General features: G+C 42.4%; 3 protein-coding genes across 6 annotated transcripts; 1 reads left to right on the top strand and 2 right to left on the bottom strand.

Moving 5' to 3' along the window:
* Positions 1-717: 717 nt before the first annotated feature.
* On the top strand, positions 718-7,740 carry LOC118216258 (heme-binding protein 1-like). Its single transcript, XM_035397346.1, has 4 exons — positions 718-1,277; positions 5,667-5,805; positions 6,626-6,806; positions 7,533-7,740. Exons 1-4 carry the CDS (start codon positions 1,200-1,202, stop codon positions 7,708-7,710), a joined length of 576 nt encoding a protein of 191 aa, XP_035253237.1. The 5' UTR covers positions 718-1,199; the 3' UTR covers positions 7,711-7,740.
* Positions 7,741-8,623: 883 nt separating this feature from the next.
* Positions 8,624-13,633, bottom strand: wbp2nl (WBP2 N-terminal like). The gene is made up of 8 exons (XM_035397341.1): positions 13,450-13,633; positions 12,021-12,129; positions 11,366-11,504; positions 11,011-11,103; positions 10,333-10,521; positions 9,981-10,073; positions 9,790-9,866; positions 8,624-9,688 (listed from the first exon to the last, which is right to left on the bottom strand). The coding sequence occupies exons 1-8, from the start codon at positions 13,506-13,508 to the stop codon at positions 9,614-9,616; spliced, it is 834 nt and encodes a 277-aa protein (XP_035253232.1). The 5' UTR covers positions 13,509-13,633; the 3' UTR covers positions 8,624-9,613.
* Positions 13,634-14,281: 648 nt separating this feature from the next.
* On the bottom strand, positions 14,282-20,387 carry LOC118216255 (neuronal-specific septin-3-like). Of its 4 annotated transcripts, none has more exons than XM_035397337.1 (10): positions 20,055-20,387; positions 19,191-19,409; positions 18,975-19,100; positions 18,321-18,402; positions 17,958-18,095; positions 17,297-17,414; positions 16,940-17,035; positions 16,603-16,699; positions 16,017-16,068; positions 14,282-15,844 (listed from the first exon to the last, which is right to left on the bottom strand). In XM_035397337.1, exons 2-10 carry the CDS (start codon positions 19,405-19,407, stop codon positions 15,706-15,708), a joined length of 1,065 nt encoding a protein of 354 aa, XP_035253228.1. In that variant the 5' UTR covers positions 19,408-19,409; positions 20,055-20,387; the 3' UTR covers positions 14,282-15,705. The 4 variants fall into 4 exon arrangements, with proteins under 4 accessions (XP_035253228.1, XP_035253229.1, XP_035253231.1 ...); XM_035397338.1 differs by lacking the exon at positions 20,055-20,387 and adding an exon at positions 19,866-20,048; XM_035397340.1 differs by lacking the exon at positions 20,055-20,387 and adding an exon at positions 19,952-19,976.
* Positions 20,388-21,036: the final 649 nt, after the last annotated feature.

The following is a 21,036-nucleotide window of genomic DNA, read 5'->3' as shown; positions in this document are numbered from 1 at the left end:
CGCTGGGATCTCTCTCTCTCTCTCTCTTTCTATTCATCGGCATCTTTCTCAGTAAGAGGGACATCTTTTTCCTTCTAGGAACTGTCTGTGCCTTCAACTCATCTTCACCCCAACTCCCTCCTATCTCAGCATATATCAGCTCAAATAAACATGCATTTTGCTGATATCATTGTGTGTGCATGCACGTGCGTGCATTTGTATAGGGTGGGGGGTGGGCTGCAGCTGGGTATTTGTGCAACCCCTCTGCTTTTCTCCCCACCCCTCATCTCTCACTCCTTTTCACTGAGCAATCATATAACCCCAGTGGAAAATGTGTAGTGACCCCTCCTTCCCTTGCTACACCATGGTGACTAACCTTGCCTTCAGGATGAGTTTAAACAGATTGACCCTCGAGCTACACAACGCAGTGTGACACACTGAGTAAAACACATGGACAAATATACACACGCACAACATGTGCACGTGTGTGCGTGTGTATGTGTTAATGGGGTTGAATGTGTAGGGATTGAATGTTGGGGTTGAAACAACCTAAATGGAACAGTGAATAAAATAACACAAAGTTAAATAAAACATTATAAACAGACTCTATACCATGTAGCCAATGAAGCCATATGAAAGACTTTGATTAAATGAAACAGTTGTGTAGCTATTGGAGAACAACAGGGACTTAAAACACGTGGATGTAATAAACGGAAAAATAAAGAGTGAAGGACAGAAAGGAGGAGGGAGGAGAGACGGAGAGTTATTTTCGTTGCAGCTATTCCACAACTCGACAAGAGCGCACTGAGATAAAAACAAGAGCAGGAGATTCGGAGAAGATAATCTATTTCAACTGTGATTGATACAGAGAAAGAGAGACGCCGAGTAAGAGAGCGAAGGAATAGTGGTACTAATAATTCCAGCACTGGAATTAGCTTGAGGAATACTTAGTAGCCTATTATTTATTTTTTCAACTGCGCCTCTAAGAGAGGCTAAAAGAAAGAGTAGGGAGACAGACAGGAGAAAACAGACGCTTCCTAAACTAAGTATTTTTAGTCCAAGGAAAATACAATTAAAGCCAAGACTGAGAGATAACAGTTTATGTTAAAGACCGTGAGGAGAGAAACGAAGTGACAAGAAACGAAGGGAGAGAGAGTTAAATATAGAATAACCGTTAATAGAAAGGAAGGCTCACACTACGCGATTTGAATAAAGGAGAGATGTTCGGCATGATCAAGAATTCGCTGTTCGGGGGCACCGAGGTGACAGAGTACAAACTGCTAAGCAGCGAAACCAAGGTAGGCTATGAAACACCTGTCATTCTTCATTCGCGTGCGCTCAGATATGTCACGGTCTATTTGACTTTTACACGAGTAGGTTATTGTCCAATATATCCTAGGCATATGTCTTTACAACCTGTTCAAGCTTCGGTTTTGGTCAGGTAGCCTAGGTTTACCCACCTTTCAAACCTTAGTTAACAGAAATCCAAACCACCACCCACTACGGGAGTAAGTATTTATTTTAAATGGTTTGCATGTGCCGTTTTGACTTAGGAATTATCAAATAGGCTAAATATTTACAGCACTTTATTTAACAAAAAGCTCTCTAATTATTAAATTAATCTGTCATCGAGTTATGACTTCTGCTATATGAAATACTTTAGGTAGTGTTAGCTTTGCCATATGTACCTGCATGAATCCTGTTTTATTGTATTAACTACGATTTTTGTAAATACGAGATTTGCACATTTACAAGAATTGTCTTTTTTTAAACGTATATGCTGCATACAAAAGGAAAGTCCCTGTCAGTGTTGTCCTAATAGCATCACTCTTCCAAATGTGCGCCAAATACGCAATTCAGGGGATGGCATCTCTTCAACTCAAACATGTTTTTCATGAGCTGTAAGCATTCTGTATCGGTGTCTCGAAATGTTTGTGTTTTGCGTTTTCCTTTATTGTCATACAGCCTATAGCAGCGTTAACCTGTTGTACCGTGCTTGTATGCTCAGGCTATATACTGGTGTTGTTCACCGTTACGTCAGTAAACAGGTAACTAAACGTTTAGTTAAAATGAATAAAATAGGTCCAGGTTAATACAAATTTGACTTATGTAATTATCAGGGAACGTTAATTAACTTTACAAGTGGAGCGTGGTTATGGATAAGGCTTTGTCAACCGTGTCAACTTATATTTCACTTACGTCATTGGTTGATAGCTGGAAACAGAAATGATGCTGTCTGTCAAGTGATGTGTGTGTGAGTGTGTGTGTGTGTGTGTGTGTGTGTGTTTGGGGGCAGGTCAAGAACACCATGCGCAAAGAGGGGGTTTCACAATATAAATAGTTTGCAATCACAGCGGAGTTCCTGTTCTAGTGTTTTGAAATGGAGATGACACCAGGAAACTGTACCACATAACATTTATTTTAAAAATGTATTTCTTTGTAATGACGTCACAGCACAGATAATTAGTGTATGACCTTTCAAGTAAGAGGGAGACATCTTACTCAGGGAGGAGCCTCTTCGAGTCACTGAGGCATGTTGGGGAGGGGGGGGGGGGGGGGGGGGGGGGGGTGGTCCGACTGCTTATGGGGTATGCAGAGGGCTTGCTATCTCACTGATTATACATACATGACCTGAAGCTAGATCCAACGACCATTTCATATGGTTAATGCTGCTGAATTTCTGCCATTATTTAGGTCAGCCTCATACAGTATATTTTTTCCATTATGTGACATAGGGAATGTGGTTACAGAACAGATTTCAACATTTTTTCCTTGCTAAATTTGGCCTTTGACACAAGGTAAAGTGGGTCAAATAATCAGTAAATTGGACAGATCATCTAACCAGGGGAAAGAGGGATTGAATGACAGAGAAAAACAGACAAGCTAAAAGATTCATAGAGACAGATGGACAGGTAGGAGGAGACAACTTTGAGTCACAGAAACAGAGATTGGCAGACAGCAGAACTGATAGATCAGAATACATGTACCTATATGCATTAGCCAGTATACAGTATTAATAATTTATTGCTAAACAAATCTCCAAACTTGAAACAGAATACATAGGATCACTGAAATCAGGCAGACACCTGATCCATGCTGAAACAGACAAATTTCTACACTTTAATTAACACTGTCAGCAAGCACAGAAGGACCATCTTTCACATGCATTACCAAGAGCTCACACACACGAATGCACATGCAAACACAGGCACGCACGCATACATACATGTGCAGGCACACACACGCACACACAGCACAGCTTCCTTTCACAGCTCAGCTCAGTACAGCACAGCTTCCTTTCACAGCTCAGCTCAGTACAGCACAGCTTCCTTTCACAGCTCAGCTCAGCTCAGCACAGCTTCCTTTCACAGCTCAGCTCAGCTCAGCACAGCTTCCTTTCACAGCTCAGCTCAGCACAGCACAGCTTCCTTTCACAGCTCAGCTCAGCACAGCTTCCTTTCACAGCTCAGCTCAGCACAGCACAGCTTCCTTTCACAGCTCAGCTCAGCACAGCTTCCTTTCACAGCTCAGCTCAGCTCAGTACAGCTTCCTTTCACAGCTCAGCTCAGCACAGCTTCCTTTCACAGCTCAGCTCAGCTCAGTACAGCTTCCTTTCACAGCTCAGCTCAGTACAGCACAGCTTCCTTGCATTCATTAATTCATTCATTCAATCTGTCACTCATGCACAAATTCATTAATTCAATTGGTCACTCATGCATTCATTAATTCAATCACTCAATCTGTCGAGCATGCATTCCTTCATCTGTAGGTTGATTACAGAGAAATCTCCCTTCTTGCACAGAAGTGCATAGTGCATAGTGCATGCTGACAGACAGAAAATAAATTAATTGGGTGATAGTAACCTTATTTTCTAAGTTTTGGGATAATATTAAGTGAGAGGAAAAAGGTGGGGCCAACAGGAAGCTTGAAGATACATCATGCAGACAGACAATGAGAAACGGCCAGAAACATCAATTACAACAGGGAGCTTCACAAAGGGAGAGAGACCTGAAAGACCGAACATTATTACTATTGTTATTATTCACTGAGAATTGTGAATTTATTTTGGCTATGTAGTATTTGTTTTGTGTTTGAGGTGTCTGTGTTTTAGTATTTGTTTTGTAATGACAACTCAGTGTCACGCTAATAAAATCTGAATATGCACAATGGAGAGAGGAGGGAGGGAGACGGCGCTGGAGAGAGAAGTGAGAAGTTAAATATTAAATGACTCGCTAATTTTAGAATGTACACATTAATTATGTCCCATGTCTAACTTGCTTAGACACTGAGTAATTATCTAAAGGAGTCACTAGAATTTCAGCTGTCTTTGAAACGTTGTAATTGCAACTTTGAACAAGACCTAGAGCAAGGCGCACAATTAAACACTGCCCGACTTCGATATTTCAGGTTAACATAGGCGACAGTGACACATGCACAAACAAACCCAAAACTCAGTAAATAATTATACGGTTATGAACTGGTTATCATCTGCTGTACTCTGCTCTGACAGTAAGGCACGGTAATTAAAAGCAGTAAGCCATAACTGCATAAAACTACAGCTTACACTCTGAGCTGCTCTAATCTGGCCTGCATTCTTATCACAGTTTTCAGCAAAAGCTGAAAGGAAAGCACAAGACTAGCAGAGCAGTACAAATGCCTAGTTTGCGATTATATGGGTCGATTTAGTCATTTTAAGATTGCTTCACTATTGATATGTGGGTCCCACACCAACAAAAAAACAATAAAAAATACACGTGTATCAGTTACATTTACATTTATAATGGTGTCTGTTACTGTATTGCTTTGGTAGCATAAAAATGTATTTTTCCAACCTGTCCACACCATTTTTGTAGAATATCATTGATCACAGGCAGAAATTTCAGCAGTGATTCTTAGATTTCATCACCTGAGTGCTGTGACTTTTGAGCCTCAGATCAAGATGCTCCAATCCACAGAATCCCCGATAGACATCCAAAGTAGTCAATTTCTGTTCTACAACATCGTGTATCCATTTAACAACAGCGCATGAATCACCGCAATACAGAATATGCATAGGGCGTGAGTAATTCCAGCCATCCTCTGTACATAACAGCATCGTTATATTCAGCCTGAACGTGTGCATACCACATTAACTGTGCACTGTCTCTAAGAGCAGTGCGCCGTGTCTGTTTCCTCACATACGAAGGGAAACATGTCCGCCTCATTAACCTCCTTGGCCTGATTAAACTGCACTGCAGACATGCAGAGAAGAGTCAGTGTGACTCATACTCATCGGCCTTCATCGTTCTGGGTTCCCTCTAACAGCAGGCTAACCGTGCCAACAGCGCTAGTCCTGGAAAATCACATGCAGAAAACAAATACAGTTAATTTAGTCTTTAATTCTATCGGTTACCCCTGTACACGATGGAGCGCAGGGTTTGGGTTACAGTCAGGGCGTTGTTTTAGAGCGGTGGGTTAGTCAGTGTGTTGGGTCAGAGTCCAGAGTGCTGGCTTAATGTCAATGCATAGTCTGGTCAAGTCTGTCACATGACATCCCCTCTCCTTTTCTTAAGCAGCTACTGCAGTCTTAGCCTTGGTCAGTCGGAAAAAAACCATGCAGATCTTTACATTGCGTCCCTTAGCTACAGTTCCCATTGGTGCATGACTGTTTTTGCCAAATGAAGACATTATTTTACACTCTCCCTCAGGAGGGCATCAATTATGAAGTGCGGCGGTACGACAGCGCACGCTATGCCTCCGTTTGCACCGAGGGGCGGAGTTTTGACCAGGCGGCCAGCGAGAGTGTGAGGAAACTTCTGATGTATACAGGGGGCAGCAACGATCGAGGTGACTGATAAAAACTGGTCAAGCTGCTTCCACAGCTGATCCAAGTACACACTTCATTACAGCAGCTGATCCAAGTGCACACTCCCCTACAGCGGCTGATCCAAGTGCACACTCCCCTACAGCAGCTGATCCAAGTTCACACTCCCCTACAGCAGCTGATCCAAGTGCACACTCCCCTACAGCGGCTGATCCAAGTGCACACTCCCCTACAGCAGCTGATCCAAGTTCACACAACCCTACAGCAGGTGCATCCACCTCAGCCAGGGGTGGACAAAGATGTAATCCATCTCTGGATTTGCTGCTAACATCTGCTCTCAATTATTGAATTAATTCAATCATTTAAATGTTATGACATTTCAGCCAAATTTAATGATGTTCCTGAATGACAGCTGATGACATTTCCTTTAGGAAATGTTCTTCTGTGATCTAATCTAGGAGTGAATGAACCACCTTTGGTCTGCACAGCTAATTGGACAAGCCAGGGCCTGATCTTGGAACAGCTAGGTTGCTGACACCTACTTTCGGGGTTTAAGTACACTGTCGCATTATGTCGTTTGCAATGCACAATAAAAATCATAACTGCTATGCAACATGGATGAGCAAATAAAATAATGAAAGCATGAGTGATTATTCAAATATCCTGACTCATCCCTACAAAATGTTTTCTTGCCATGTTTTTTAGCTGTCATGCAGTCAATGAACACCTGTTGCTAGTCATAATTAAACAAGTTATACATGTTTTTCTATCTTAGCTTCTTTTGAAGTTCTTACCTGTATGTAAAACGCTGTTCCATGCATCTCCTTTCCCCCCCTCTCCCAGGAGTGGGGATGGGAATGACAGCACCGGTCGCCATTACGGTCTTCACCAAAGACGACGGGGCGATGTCCCGCCGATTCGTCATCGGCCTTCGCATCCCCTCCAGTTACCAGGACAACCCTCCCACCCCCACCGATGGCTCAGTCAAGATCGAGGACCGGCCGGGCATGACTGTGTACGCTCTGTGAGTGTCACGCCCTCAGTTTGCATCGCAAACCCTCGCTTCACGCAGCAAACCCTCACTTCCCGAAAGTTATGGAGCTGTTAACCACGGCATGATTTGCTGAATGTCCCCTGGTCTGACCCGGCCCGATTCCCTGCATGTCCCCTGGTCCAGCTCGGCTCGATTCGCTGCATGTCCCTTGGTCTGGCCCAGCCCCATTCGCTGCATGTCCCCTGGTCCAGTCTGGCCTGATTCACTTCATGTCCCCTGGTCCAGTCTGGCCCGATTCGCTGCATGTCCCCTGGTCCAGTCTGGCCTGATTCACTGCATGTCCCCTGGTCCAGTCTGGCCCGATTCACTGCATGTCCCCTGGTCCAGTCTGGCCCGATTCGCTGCATGTCCCCTGGTCCAGTCTGGCCTGATTCACTGCATGTCCCCTGGTCCAGTCTGGCCTGATTCACTGCATGTCCCCTGGTCCAGTCTGGCCCGATTCGCTGCATGTCCCCTGGTCCAGTCTGGCCCGATTTCCTGCATGTCCCCTGGTCTGGCCCAGCCCGATTCGCTGCATGTCCCCTGGTCTGGCCCAGCCCCATTCGCTGCATGTCCCCTGGTCTGGCCCAGCCCCATTCGCTGCATGTCCCCTGGTCCGGCCCGGCCCGATTCGCTGCATGTCCCCTGGCCCCGCCCCGCACAGCCTAGTTTACCTGACATTCTTCGGCTGCTCTGCCTTTCCTCTCGCTCTCTCAGGCAGTTTGGAGGGTTCGCAGGGGAGTACGAGTTCCGAATAGAGGCTTCCCGCCTGACCCGAATCCTGGGCGAGACCGCCCCCTATCAGCGCAAGCGGTACTTCTGCTGCAGCTATGACCCACCAATCAAGCCCTACGGCCGGCGCAACGAGGTGTGGTTCATACAAGAGGAACCGTGAGGAGGAAACGGGGTGCTAGGTGAGGTTTGGGGGGGGGGGGGGGGGGGTGAGAGTGAGGGGGATGGGGTATATAGAATTACTGACCTGATGTTGTACATTAACATTACATTGCAAGGGAGGGAGTTGTCACACACACATACACAAGGACAGTCAGACACAGACACACACGCAAACACACACAAACCATACACACACACACACACACACATACAGGTACCGGACACTCATAAATGCGGGCCAGAGAGTACAAGCAGTGACCGAAGGAATAATATGGACCAGCCCAGCACGCTGACTCAGATGTCATAGGTAGTTCCACACTGCACCACCCCACAGCATTTATCTGATCGTTTCACCATCCCATTACCACACATAGGCTACATGCTAAATAAGACAATCAAAGGAACTAATTTGATCTGAACACGATAGGTTAATCATAAGGAATAAAGTATAATATATTCTCCTACAGAGGGACAAGTTAATGAGTTATGAAGAGGTACTGATGCACAGAAAGTTTAGTTTAACCCAAGTATTTGTCCCAAATATTATAGAAGTCTGGTTCTCTTATTAATGATAACAGACAACTTACAAGGCAGTGGTCATGTGCAGTGACTGTATTGGTGTGCTTGTGTAATTGACATTATTAGTATAATTCTTGGATGTAAAAATATATATAAATTACAATTCTGAAAATTGTATGTTGAGATACTTCTGTATGCTGTGTGATTTTTCTGTGAAAATACTGGCTGACCACATCTTCGAATGAAACTACAATAAATATGTTATGAAATATGTTCATGAAATGTAATTTTGTCTTAGATTAAGTTTTTAAGTATCATTATATTAATTTATAAACAAATTAGAAAAAAGACCTGTTAACTGTCATTGCATCTGTTTGAATAAAGTACACGTAAAGGGTTATAACTGTAAGCATTTATTAACAATTATTACAATTATTTGCAGATGACGGCAATTATTAGTCAAAAGTAAGGATAAAAATGGTTTATAAATAGTAAGAAAGAAACTGATTAATTTAAGCATTTCAAGCCAGATCAAAACCACAAGTCTTCACTTCTTTGTGCAAAGAACAATTCCTCCCATAACCCCATGTAGCTCTCATATAGGCCTCTAAAAGACCTACTCAAATCTACGGTACTACTATTATGATAATCTGCAGCTATAAAACAATGTACTGCATCTCCTTAGATAATGAAAGAAATATATGGAAAGGTAAGTTGTCTAAAGAGTAGTGTGTGAATATGATTGAAAAACATAAATGTTGTACATTATATTGTATATTAGACATTTCTAAATTCCTCAAACAAATCCTATAGCACAAAAAAAAAAACCAATCCAACAAAAAGACATCATCGCTTACAATAGAAATGCTCTCATCTCCAGAAATAAAATTCAGGATATAAATTTGAAGGTTAATTCTTTCCAAAATTTTTTAACTTTATAAAATGTTTTCGCTTATAAACACTTCAGTTTTGTACAAACAGGGCGATTACCTTCAGAAAACACTGATATCCATTAGCTCCATGTACTGCACCTTCACCTACCCACTTCAACTGAACTAGAAAATAAATGGGAAGTGTATTTAATTTCACACAGGCCCCCAAATCCACCCCCAAACATAATGAAGGAAACAAAGAGGTTGTTTATAGTGAAAGAAACCATTTTCCGCATAATTACTTCTAATAAACAGAGAGGGAGGAAAAATTCATATTAATCATGATGAATATTACCGCGTTCCCCGTGAAGCCCGCAATTAGATAATACTTGACTACTTTGCTCACAGCGTAATGTTTCAGTTAGAATTTTTATTTTATTGTTTAGCGATTCGGCTGTGGCTCAGGAGAGATGAATGTGTTTCACTGGAAGGGGGGTACCGCTCTGAACTGCTTCAGTTATTCTTCTTCTCTGGGTACGGTGCGTAGGGGGGGTACGGTGCGGTGGGAGCGTAGGGCGGCGGCTGCTCCTGGGGAGGGTGACGGAGACACAGAGTCAGGCTGGGACATGGCCCTCCCTGACAGGCAGCACAAACACAGCGTTTCTTTAAGGGAAGGAGACTGCACTCACCGTGGGCATGTAGACGCTGTGGGGGTTGCTGGGGTCGTAATACGCACTTCCTGCCGCCTCTGCCGCTTTGGGGTTAGCTAAACGCGCGCAACAAGGAAAAAAATAATTATATGCACAACAGACCAAATATGAGCAATAGAGCGAGTGAGCGATGAAATGAGCAAGTGACACACACACAAACGCATACAAACCTGGAGCGGGGGCTGTCCAGTTCTGGGGGGGTCCAGGATAGGGAGGAGGAGGGGGCATGTAGGCAGGAGCAGTGGGGGCAGTGGGGTACATCCCTGGAAAAAAAGAAAAGTAAACAAACAAATAAATGGGCATCTGAAAATGGTAAGATTTTGATAAAACACTGACAACAAAAAATATTAAAACAACAAACCCAAACTGCAAATAAATTGTTTCATATAAAAGTATCAATGAGCTGGGAAATCACTACAGCCAGTCATTACTCAGCTCAGCTGTGATACGTGACTGGGCCCTCCACAGACCACACAAACAGCCACAGCCATCATGCACATATGGACCTTCTGACCAACAGACCTGCGGAAGCAGTCGGATATGGATAGCCAAAGTTGCCCTGTGGTGCGGGGGGAGCCGGGTAGAAACCATTCTGTTGCGGGGGTGCATAGGGGTAAGCCTGAGGGCCTGGCTGTCCGTAACCATTCATAGCTCCAGGGGAGGGATAACCAAACGAGGCCCCCCCATTCTGAGCTGGAGGGGCACGAGATGCTAAGAAGCACAGAGGATTCAGGAATTCATTAGTGTGTTATAAAAAACATTTACAATTATTCACTGTTATCGCTTTTAACCTGCTCTATTCTTTCAATTTCTGAACACTATTGTATTTTCACTTTTATGTTATTTATATTATTTCTGCTTACTGTAAAGCACTTTGAGCTGCAGTTCTTTGTATGAAAGGTGCTCTACAAATAAAGTTTATCATTTAATTACTATTATTATTACTACTATTATTATTATTATTATTATTATTATTATTATTATTATTATTATTATTATTATTAACAACAAATGCAGACAGAATTATAAAAATAATAGTCTGTAGCAATGGCTCATTGTACGCACACACGCTCGCACACACATTCCTTATCATATACAGACACCCAATGGATGTACCAGAGGCACTGCTGAGATTAAGGATAAACAACAACAACAAAAAAGACATATAACCAATAAATAAAGCAGACACCGTTCCCTCACCATTTGTAGCCAGCTTAAAGAGGTGCTGTCCCAACTCAATGGCACCTCCACTAGGGAAAGACATCTTAAAATTAGCCTTGCCCTCCCAGCCACCTACAAGACAAATCAAATTCACAGATCAGAAGCTGCTCAAGAGTACATTTCAACACTATGCTGCAAAAAAGGGTTTAAAAATGAGAACCAGACATTTAAATTCTGAAAACCAGCCATTCAGTTTAATAAGAAGCTGATAATTGAACTTTAAATGATAAATTCAATGTAGCCATTATGCATTCTCAGTAAACACACATTAGTCATAGTATAGGTGAATACACTGTGTAGCAGAAAGTGCTCCAAGATACAAAAAGAGGCCTACCTCCAGCCTCAGCCGATACTGTGCCCTTGATGAAGTTGGCAGCAAAGACTGGCTGTTCAATGCTGCAGCCCTTCATCAGGTAGTAGGGGAACATGAAAGAGCCGAGACTGTCTTTCACATTGCTGGACACAAATAACATCTGAACAGAGAAATGAGAGGGGAGAGAGTCATGCGGTGTGCAGATACTGAGTGGACCGAACACCACAGAGCCACAGCACCAGGACAGATTTACACTGCACAAAGTGAGCTATGGGGACAGAGTTACCCACTATGGAATGAGCAACAAGGACAGAGTTACCCTGTACAAACTGACCTATGGGGACAGAGTTCCTCTGTATGGAGTGAGTTACGAGGACTGACTTACGCTGTACAAAGTGAGCTACGGGGACAGAGTTACCCTGTACAAACTGAGCTACAGGGACAGAGTTACCCTGTACAAACTGAGCTATGGGGACAGAGTTACCCTGTACAAACTGAGCTATGGGGACAGAGTTACCCTGTAAAAACTGAGCTATGGGGACAGTTACCCTGTATGGAGTGAGTTACGAGGACAGTTACCCTGTACAAACTGAGCTACGGGGACAGAGTTACCCTGTACAAACTGAGCTATGGGGACAGTTACCCTGTATGGAGTGAGCTATGAAGACAGAGTTACCCTGTACGGAGTCAGATAGACATTGCCTTTCTTGGTCCCCTTCAGCAAATCTGTCTTGCAGGTGACGTCAGTGAAGGACAGTTCGACATTCTTGCACTCCCTCAGCACACTGACAAGAATACAGACAGATCAGAATCAAGGCAGGACATTGGCACAAGCTAGAACGATTAAGTGGACATGGCATCATAGACAGGAACGCTCAAAATGTCTGTGTCAAGATGACGGAATTGATTTCAGCAAATCTGAAATAGCAGATCAATGGGGAAAACGAACGGTATCTGGTGTGATCCACGAGGCAAGTTATCGAGTCATGTACGGCTGACTTGTAGCAAAACAAGTATCACGCGTAATTAACCTTACACTAGCGGGCTTGTTTCACAACAGAGGATACATGATTGCATGCCATTGCAACTTCCAGCTAGGCTTTGTTTGTGAAATGTACTTAAATTTCCCCTCCAATTTCACAAGTTCATATACTTCCCCTAAAAATGAAGTAGTTCAAAACTGAATGCAAGTTGTACTGACATGGAACAACCCCATGAAACTACAAAACGGTATTACACTTGCGATTGGTTAACTAGCTGGTTATCTATCGAGTAACTTACAATAATGATCGTAAGTTGCTACTATATACTGTGTAAGGATAAATTGTCAACGTGTGCAACAACATTAGCCTCGTAGATCATTTAATTAATGATGGTAGCGAATGTTAATATCGCTAGCTAACTTTAGCTAGCTAGCAAATGTTGCGTTGTTTATTCTGAATTTACTTCCTGTATTTATGTGGAATACAGACAAACACTTATTTTACCCAATGAAATCAACAGAATATCCTTCAAGGAACCAATGAAACGCATGAAACGCTTAATGTGGGCGGAAATCTAACGGCAAACATAGCTAACGAAGCCGATTTATTACTTCGTAATTTAAAAACGAAAGAATATACATATTTCTGCAAGTAACCTAGCAACAAATTATTAAAACCAAAATAAAAGTTATTGACAATGGTTTAAGTGTAAAATAAACGGGAGGCTGTTAACCAGATGCAACTGTCGGATTTAGATCTATCTAGTCTAGACTGGCTACCACAGAAGCCAACAGGGTAGCAAGCTACAAGCTAACAGCCGTCTAAATAATTAACAAACGTGAATTAAAATATTTAACCCGAGCTGATCGGGCTGTGGCGTGTCTGGTCTACACCGAGTTGTGCTCTAAACTAAACAGACTCGTTACAGCAAAATACAACAGTAATACAACTAATTGAGTATTGTGCTAACTAGCCTTAGCTAGCCACCAACGTAGAGATAATAGTAGTCTAGTAGTGGCCAGAACTAGCTAGTTTTGATAGATTGTAGTGTCAAGAAAAACGCGACGAAAACGAAGAGGAACCCTTTGCTGTATGCTGAATGGTTTCCATTAATAAGCTTACCTCTCGCCATTACTTATTAAAACCCCACCGTTTTGGGAATGATTCCGATTCAAAGCCATACTTCTTGTGAACGCAACGCTTGCCGGCTATTTCGCTACTGTGGCTATCTTCACACTACATAACACTGATCTGTATGCGCTAAGTGGAAATACGGTAATACGCCCTGCTTCTGCCTACGAACGCCAGGCGCAGGGGGGCGTGTTTATAAAATCGGTTTCGTTTCATTGCCGTCTGATTGGATCTCACCGGCACGCTCCCTATGAACTCGTGATGTGGTCAAGTCTCTAAAACACGGTTTCACTCTCATCTTGTGACCCATATGACATAATCCGCTCCACCTCTCCACATTTTTTAAGCATTGTTTTTTGCAAAGCGCTTGTAAACACACATACTGGCGGACTATGTACTTCAGATAATATGACAACAGTTACGTTTTTCCAACGCCCGGATTTAACAAATATGTAGTGCCAACAACAAAAATGAACCACGATATAACAACACATTTTAAAGGGGAATATCCTTTATTTATTTATTTATTTATTTATTTATTTATTTATGAGGTGTAAGATTAATCGCCACTTTACAAAAAATCATTAGCAAAATGCATCGTGGTAACTACAATAACTCCTCAAATCCGTTGACAGATATGGGAAAATGGCAGTAGAGATCTGACATGAGATGGTACAACATTTGTGGCAATTTGAGGAAAGAGCAGGGGATCACCACTGGAAAAAAGGAGTCATATTTAAGAGTCCCGATTTTAGGGGCTCATAAGTTACTATATAGCAGATGAATATCAAGTGTGATAGCAAATACTGAGAGAAACATCCAATGGACTGAACAGTACCTTAACATTTATTGCAGTGAAAAAATATACAGTGCACTGATGCAAAAAAGGCGAAATGCAGTTTGTGCTGCATGTGACATGGCATCTTTCTGAAAATGATTTGGCAGTCAATTTTACATCATGCCTTACTTATCACTAGCTAGTTTTCAGTAAATGAGTTCAATGTCACAATAAGTTTTTTTGGACCCAGAACAGAAATAAATAGTGCTTCCAGACATGCTGACAAGAAATACAACAGTAATAAATCAATTTAAAAATGACTATTTCCACTAAGTCATATTTACAATCCAAAACATACTGAGATTTTGATTTACCTATTAAGAGTGAAAAGGGAAGAAACATTTGGCTATTGAATTGATATTCATCCAGATAAAAATACATTCTAAAGTATAATGTAGGCACCAGCATTCATATAAAGTGACCTAGCACATTTACATAAAGGGAAAAATAAAAGTTTATGGCATGCATCCTGTTTTTACAACACACAATAATAAATCAAGTATTCTAATTTATTTGCAGAAAAAACACTTTAAAAATGCAGATGACAAACAAAATACCCTTTGGACATAAAAGAAACATACTAAGCAATCACATATGTGCATTAGTATCATCATATTGTGAAGAAATACATTTTTGCAAGACATTGACAGTATTGATTTTCTACAGAGCAAATTCTGAAAAATCAAATGCTTTCAAAACACTAACTCAACTCATTCTCTATTTAACATCACATTAGCCCGTCATAAACAGCTGTTATGACCAATCAACTGCACGAGTCAGAACAGTAAACAGCAATGAGCTAAAGCACAGTTCTGTATGTTGTGAAAGACTTGCATTAGCCTCATGTGTAATCAATGACCGACCACACTTTACTTCAGTGGGCCAATTTGCTTCAGGATTTCATGACAACTTCTGCCCTAAATGACTTAACAGATTGATAATTTATTTGATATGACATTTATTTAATTGAAAAATGATGAAAAACGGGGGAAGTCTGCATACAACCTCCACTAAAGAGTTTAGCTGCCGTGGTGTAATAAATGAAGTGCTGGTGTAAACCACGACATGTTGGAAAATATAAGTAATGAGGTAACTCAGGGAAAGGTAGAAATAGATCTTTCTAGTCTTATATACACCTGAAATACTGAGAAATACTCTGAGAATGAAAAATATACTGGCATCAAACTGAATTCAGTTGCAATCCACACCTCAATACATACAGTGGACTGAGACCACTTGATGCTCTTAAACTTGAAAAAATGTAATCCAGTCTTTTTACTTTTATACAGTTAATTGGTCATTATCTTTAATGGAGGATAAGATACTCGTCCCCCCGCCTCTCCGTCTCTGTCTCTGTCTCAATCTCTCTCTCTCAGACACTCCCCCTTCCTCACCCTCTGCCTCTCTCTTCACACATTGCTTTCAGATACACCAGTAGGTGCTGGACAGGTTAGAGGGTGGAGCCCCCCATTGTCATTGAGTCTCTTGGCTCGGTATGTTTCATAGTAAATGTTGTGAGTAACTTCCTTCAGGTCCTGCAGGTGAGATCTGGTGGTGCCAAAAATAAAGAAGGTATCGTTAAATGATAGACTGGCTGTGCTGTCACAGTATTTGAACTCAAGACCATCATAAGACCATCACAACTGAAAAAGACAAGGACGTGAAAATGTTATCCACCAGGGTACTGCACTTAGTACGTTCTTTGAGTCAGTCACCTTACCTGATCAGAAAATCTCGCAACTGGGCAAATTCACAATGATTAGGGTTTTCAACTAGAATAAGGAAAAGAAACAGGATGGTTTCAGGATGATTACTTCACACTAATTCACTGTATTGTGTGTGTGTGTTCAAGTTCACACAACACGTGTTGTCCTCAGATACACAATTATTCACAATGTGTGTGTGTGTGTGTGTGTGCCATGACACAACTTGTGTGTAGTTGCAGAATAAATCATGCTTTTCCTAAGAGACAGTTAGATCATCTCTCCTGAACATCTGGGATATATACAGAATAAAACTGTAATATTTCACTCCAACATATTGTTATGCCACAAAGTAGAAAATATGACAAATATTCACATAATATATACTTTGGCAAAAAAATAAAAAATAAAAACATACCAGTGATGGGAACAGCGTACTTCACAATATATTAGATCCTTAAGAAGAAAACAGAACCCTGGCCAACCCCTATTACAAGCATGCATCCTAAAGTGTGAGCTGGCTTCTGAATGAGGCGATTTGTGTGGTGCTTTGGTATGTCCAGGATAAAGGGCTTCCTGATGCTAAACATGCTAAATGCTTACCTTCAACCACTCCCCAGGCGGTCTTCCTTCCCAGAACACGTTTATTGTTCACCTGGTACTCTCTGTCACTGCCCACCACTGCGAAGGGCATGGCCTCCTGTGAGGGGGTTATAATTACTGAATTATGTAATAATGACATTTTAGGTTATTTAACAGACACCGCATATGTTTGCTTACATACAATCCATGTATACAGCTGGATGTTTAATGAAGCAATTCAGGTTAAGTACCACGGGCGATGGTGCCATCTGGCAATCAAACCTGCCGCTAAGACGTTACAAGCCCTCATGCAGCACTGCTTCCTGTCTCACAGGGAAAGATGGAACAGAACGCTTACCCTGATCTTGTTGTTTTCGTTCTTGTCCTCCATGTCCTCGTCAAACTCTCTCTGAGGGTAAAAATCTATGCCGCTCGTCTCCAACTCCTTTCGCACCTTAAACCAGGAGACAAAGGAGAAGTGATGACAATTTATATATTTTGCAATATATTTCTATATTTCTGCAAAGTTATTGTTATATTTTGCTATCGTTGTGTAGGTAAATATTGTCAGAACAGCTCTAAATTTTTCACAAAAAATCACAAGTCAAGAATGGTGACACTTTGGGCATCCATATACTGTGGAAGAACCTGTAATTCTATGATGGACCTATGCCCCCTCCCCCCAGTCCTCTTCCACAGACATGTCTACTCTCACCCTTTGTTTGAACTCGTTCTTCTCCTCAGGAGTCAGAGTGTCAGACTTGGCAATGACAGGGACGACGTTCACCACGGTGCTCAGCCGTTTCATGACCTCCACATCCAGTTGTCTCAGACTAGGGAGACGGACAGACACACGGCAGGCAGCTCTGGTATTCACCACAGCAACTGTACAGCAAGCAATTCTTCATTCTCAGAACATTCTCAGAATGTCTGGACAGTGCGGGTAAACTTTCCCAGTGTGCACATTTCTCTGGTTGCTTGAATGTCTCTTGAATATTGTATTTTAGCCACAACATTGCAGAAACAGTCGGGGAATATTATTCAGTTTTGTTTCTCCTGTTTCCTGCATATGACTCAGTATTGCTCTCCAACCACAAGCACTGAAGCTCCAGGACAGACAGACGGACAGACAATAGAAACTCCTTGACTTTTTAAAAGGTGCATTTAATTTGCAGTTCAACTCACTTTGACCCGGGCCAAGGGGGGGGCCATGATAAGGGACGTATCTATTTTCAATTTGTTACAAAATATATTGGGACCCTCCCAATATATTTTCTCCCAAACCTGAGAATTCATGGCTGCAGCCCGGTGTGTGTGGATGTGTGCGTGTGTGTGTGTGTGTGTGCACATGTGCATGTGTGTGTGTGTGTACTTACGAGTGTCCAGTAGGAGAGATGAAGTACAGGCAGCAGTGGACTCTGGTGTCTGGGATGCGTTTCTTACGGGCGATGTTCATCTCCTCCTTGAGAAACTTTTCATATTGCTCACTGATGTACTTAGAGACTGGCTCCCAGCTGCAGCGGGCAAGCAAATATGATCTCACATACAGTACGTCTCCATATGCACATCAAATGCAGTGGCACTGAAGGAGTATCACCAGCAAGCTTACTGCCAAATTAACAGCATAAACTATTCTGTATGTGATAGAACAGCATGTAAACTATTTTGTATGTGATGGAACAAACAGAAACACACACGTGTACACACACACACACACGCAAATACGCTAATTTCCTCACCAGTTTTCGTTATTGATCTGGTCCCCAAAGCCTGGAGTGTCGATTACAGTCAACGTCATCTTCACCCCACCTTCCTCAATCACTGAGATTCACACATTGCACATGTTACACACACTACAAACACAATTCTCTATGCACATTATACACTTTATACACAGTAGACACACTACATACACTACACCTACTGTACTACACACACTCCACCTTACAGTGTTACACAGATAACACATACTACAAGTGCTATATACATATAGACCAGACATGCTACTCACACTACACACACTAAATACATATACATTATACACGTTACTCACACAACACACTACACACATAAAATATCCTACATACACTATACACACATTAACACATACACATTAACACACGTCACACACGCTACACTCACTACACATACACACACTACACACATTACAACGTAACACACACTACATACAACACAATATAAATATGAAGGCTGCCAATCAGCTTTAAAAAAATTATTTCCTCTCTCTCCTGTCCACTGTCTATCTCTCTTTCTCACCACGAGTATTTCTTGCTCTCCTTCTCTCCCCTGTCAGTCTCAATCTCAATCACTTTCCTTCCCCTCTCTCTATCCCTCCTTCTCTTCCATGTCTCGTCCTTCTCTCCCTCTCTTACCATGGGACACACTCTTGATCTCTACGGTCCTGGGGATCTTCTCGAAAGTCCATGCAGAGCTCCTTCTGCTGACCTGGGACTTGAAGAGAGTGTTCACCAGGGTGGATTTTCCCAGACCACTGTGACCTGCGCAGGGCGGAGCCAGGCTACATCACTGCTATATTCACTGTTCATTGGTCAGAGATAAGATCTTGGTCACAAACACCTTTTACTTACCCACTGTCATGATGTTGAAGTCAAACCCCACCTTCATGGTCTTTTTCCTCATTTGCTGGATGATGGTGTCAATCCCTATGTATCCCAGCAATGTGAATGGGGGCCCTCCCCCTGACCCTGGTGAGCTGAGGGTTGAGGCAGGGGGGGGGATGGCATGCGAAGGTTTGGCTGGGATTGCTGGTTTGGGTCTCACTTCTGGAGGGGCCATTTCTGACATGGCTACAGGAAAGAGAAAGGAGTTGACACAAAGCTCACCGACTGACATCAAACACAGATTATTACACTGACATTTTACTGTACATTACACTGACATTACACAGACTGTCTCACTTCCACACAAACACGCACACACACCCTTAGAATAACGATACAATTTCCAGTAGTTTACTATAGCGGCAACACGCTACTGAGAGAAACGCAGGGGTCACTACAGCCCTTTAGACACGTTGCAACACCACATTTTTGCCCCGCAATGTACATACTGCGCACAGCCCATGGAGCGATGCACGTCTGGTCTGTATTTTCTCCTCCTATCGAATGGCTTGCTCTCCCAGATCACTAATATGCATTTCTCTAATGGACGTTTCTGTCCGTCGTCTCTTTTGCAAAGAAAATATCCTTTTTACATGCATTTGAATTAAAATTTAATACTCTACATAGGAACATCGAACTTACCGATCTGTTAGTTTTATTTTTACAAATATGCTCCACCAACTATAGCCTATTATTAGTATCGCAATGTATCCGCCTCAGCATCGCACCATTTTAAAAACGAATGCCGTCCGAAAACGGATGAGCAGCCCGATATCAAACCGTACACTGTGACTGCGATATCGTATAGACATAAGCCATGATGTGACTCACCTGGGTACCAATGTCTCCCTTTGCTCGACTCAGTAGACAGGCCCCTTTCTGTTGTCAAGGCGACGAGAGAGAAAGAGGGAGAGGGAGAGGGAGAGAGAGTGGTGGAGTGGAGGGAGGAGTGATGCAGCGCCCGTGGCTTATTCCTACATTGCTGCGTTGGTTTTTTGTTTTGATTGTATTCAATAGCTGAAGAGACGGGGCAGATGCGCGTGCCATGTGATCACTGCGGTGGACTACAGGGTACATTTCCGCTCTGCGTTCTTACTGAAGTGTTTGAAAGCTGTGTCGCTGCATGTGCCACTTTGCCTGCCAGACTGTGGCTGCTATCTGTTTTACGAAGTTAGCGCAGGTCCTCTGCACTTGAAAGTTCATACACTTGAAAGTCCTATAAAATGTGATTTAAAAAAAAACCGAGTTGAATTACAGATTGTCTTCTCTGTTTCAAGTGCCCTGCCATGCTCTTTAAATCTGTGCTTTGTCTAGACCCACGTGCACATAATATCACCCCAGGTCGCGATTGTGAATGGTTAACGGGGTTTCACACCTGAAGTGAAAATCAACCGCGTCTTTTGCCTTGCCCTGAACATGAAGCATGGATCAATTACACAGAACTTCCACGAGAGGGAAGCAGTACGCTACAGCTTTCCAAAGCTCTGAATATTTAGACCAGGGGTCTCAAACTCATGTCATGAAGGTCTGCTGTGTCTGCAAATTGCGCTCCTGTCCTATAAAAAATAAAGCAGCAAAAGAGGAATACAAGAGACACCGTGGCCCTCAGGAATCTTGAGTTTACTTGTGTGAATTTCTAATGCTCTGCAATGATGACAGTGAAATTCAGGTATTAAGGTAAGGCACAATTCAGATTTGTAAATGCTTACTGTGTCTAACACTGTGTCCCATGCGGTTTATTCTCCTTAGGCATTATTGATGCTTGAAAAATGGTCATGGTTTATTTTAAAAAAGCCTTTTATCCCATTCTACT

This window comes from Anguilla anguilla, chromosome 17 (assembly GCF_013347855.1).
Source record: "Anguilla anguilla isolate fAngAng1 chromosome 17, fAngAng1.pri, whole genome shotgun sequence".
Taxonomy (NCBI): Eukaryota; Metazoa; Chordata; class Actinopteri; order Anguilliformes; family Anguillidae; genus Anguilla; species Anguilla anguilla.
This window is presented reverse-complemented; position numbering and strand designations above follow the sequence as displayed.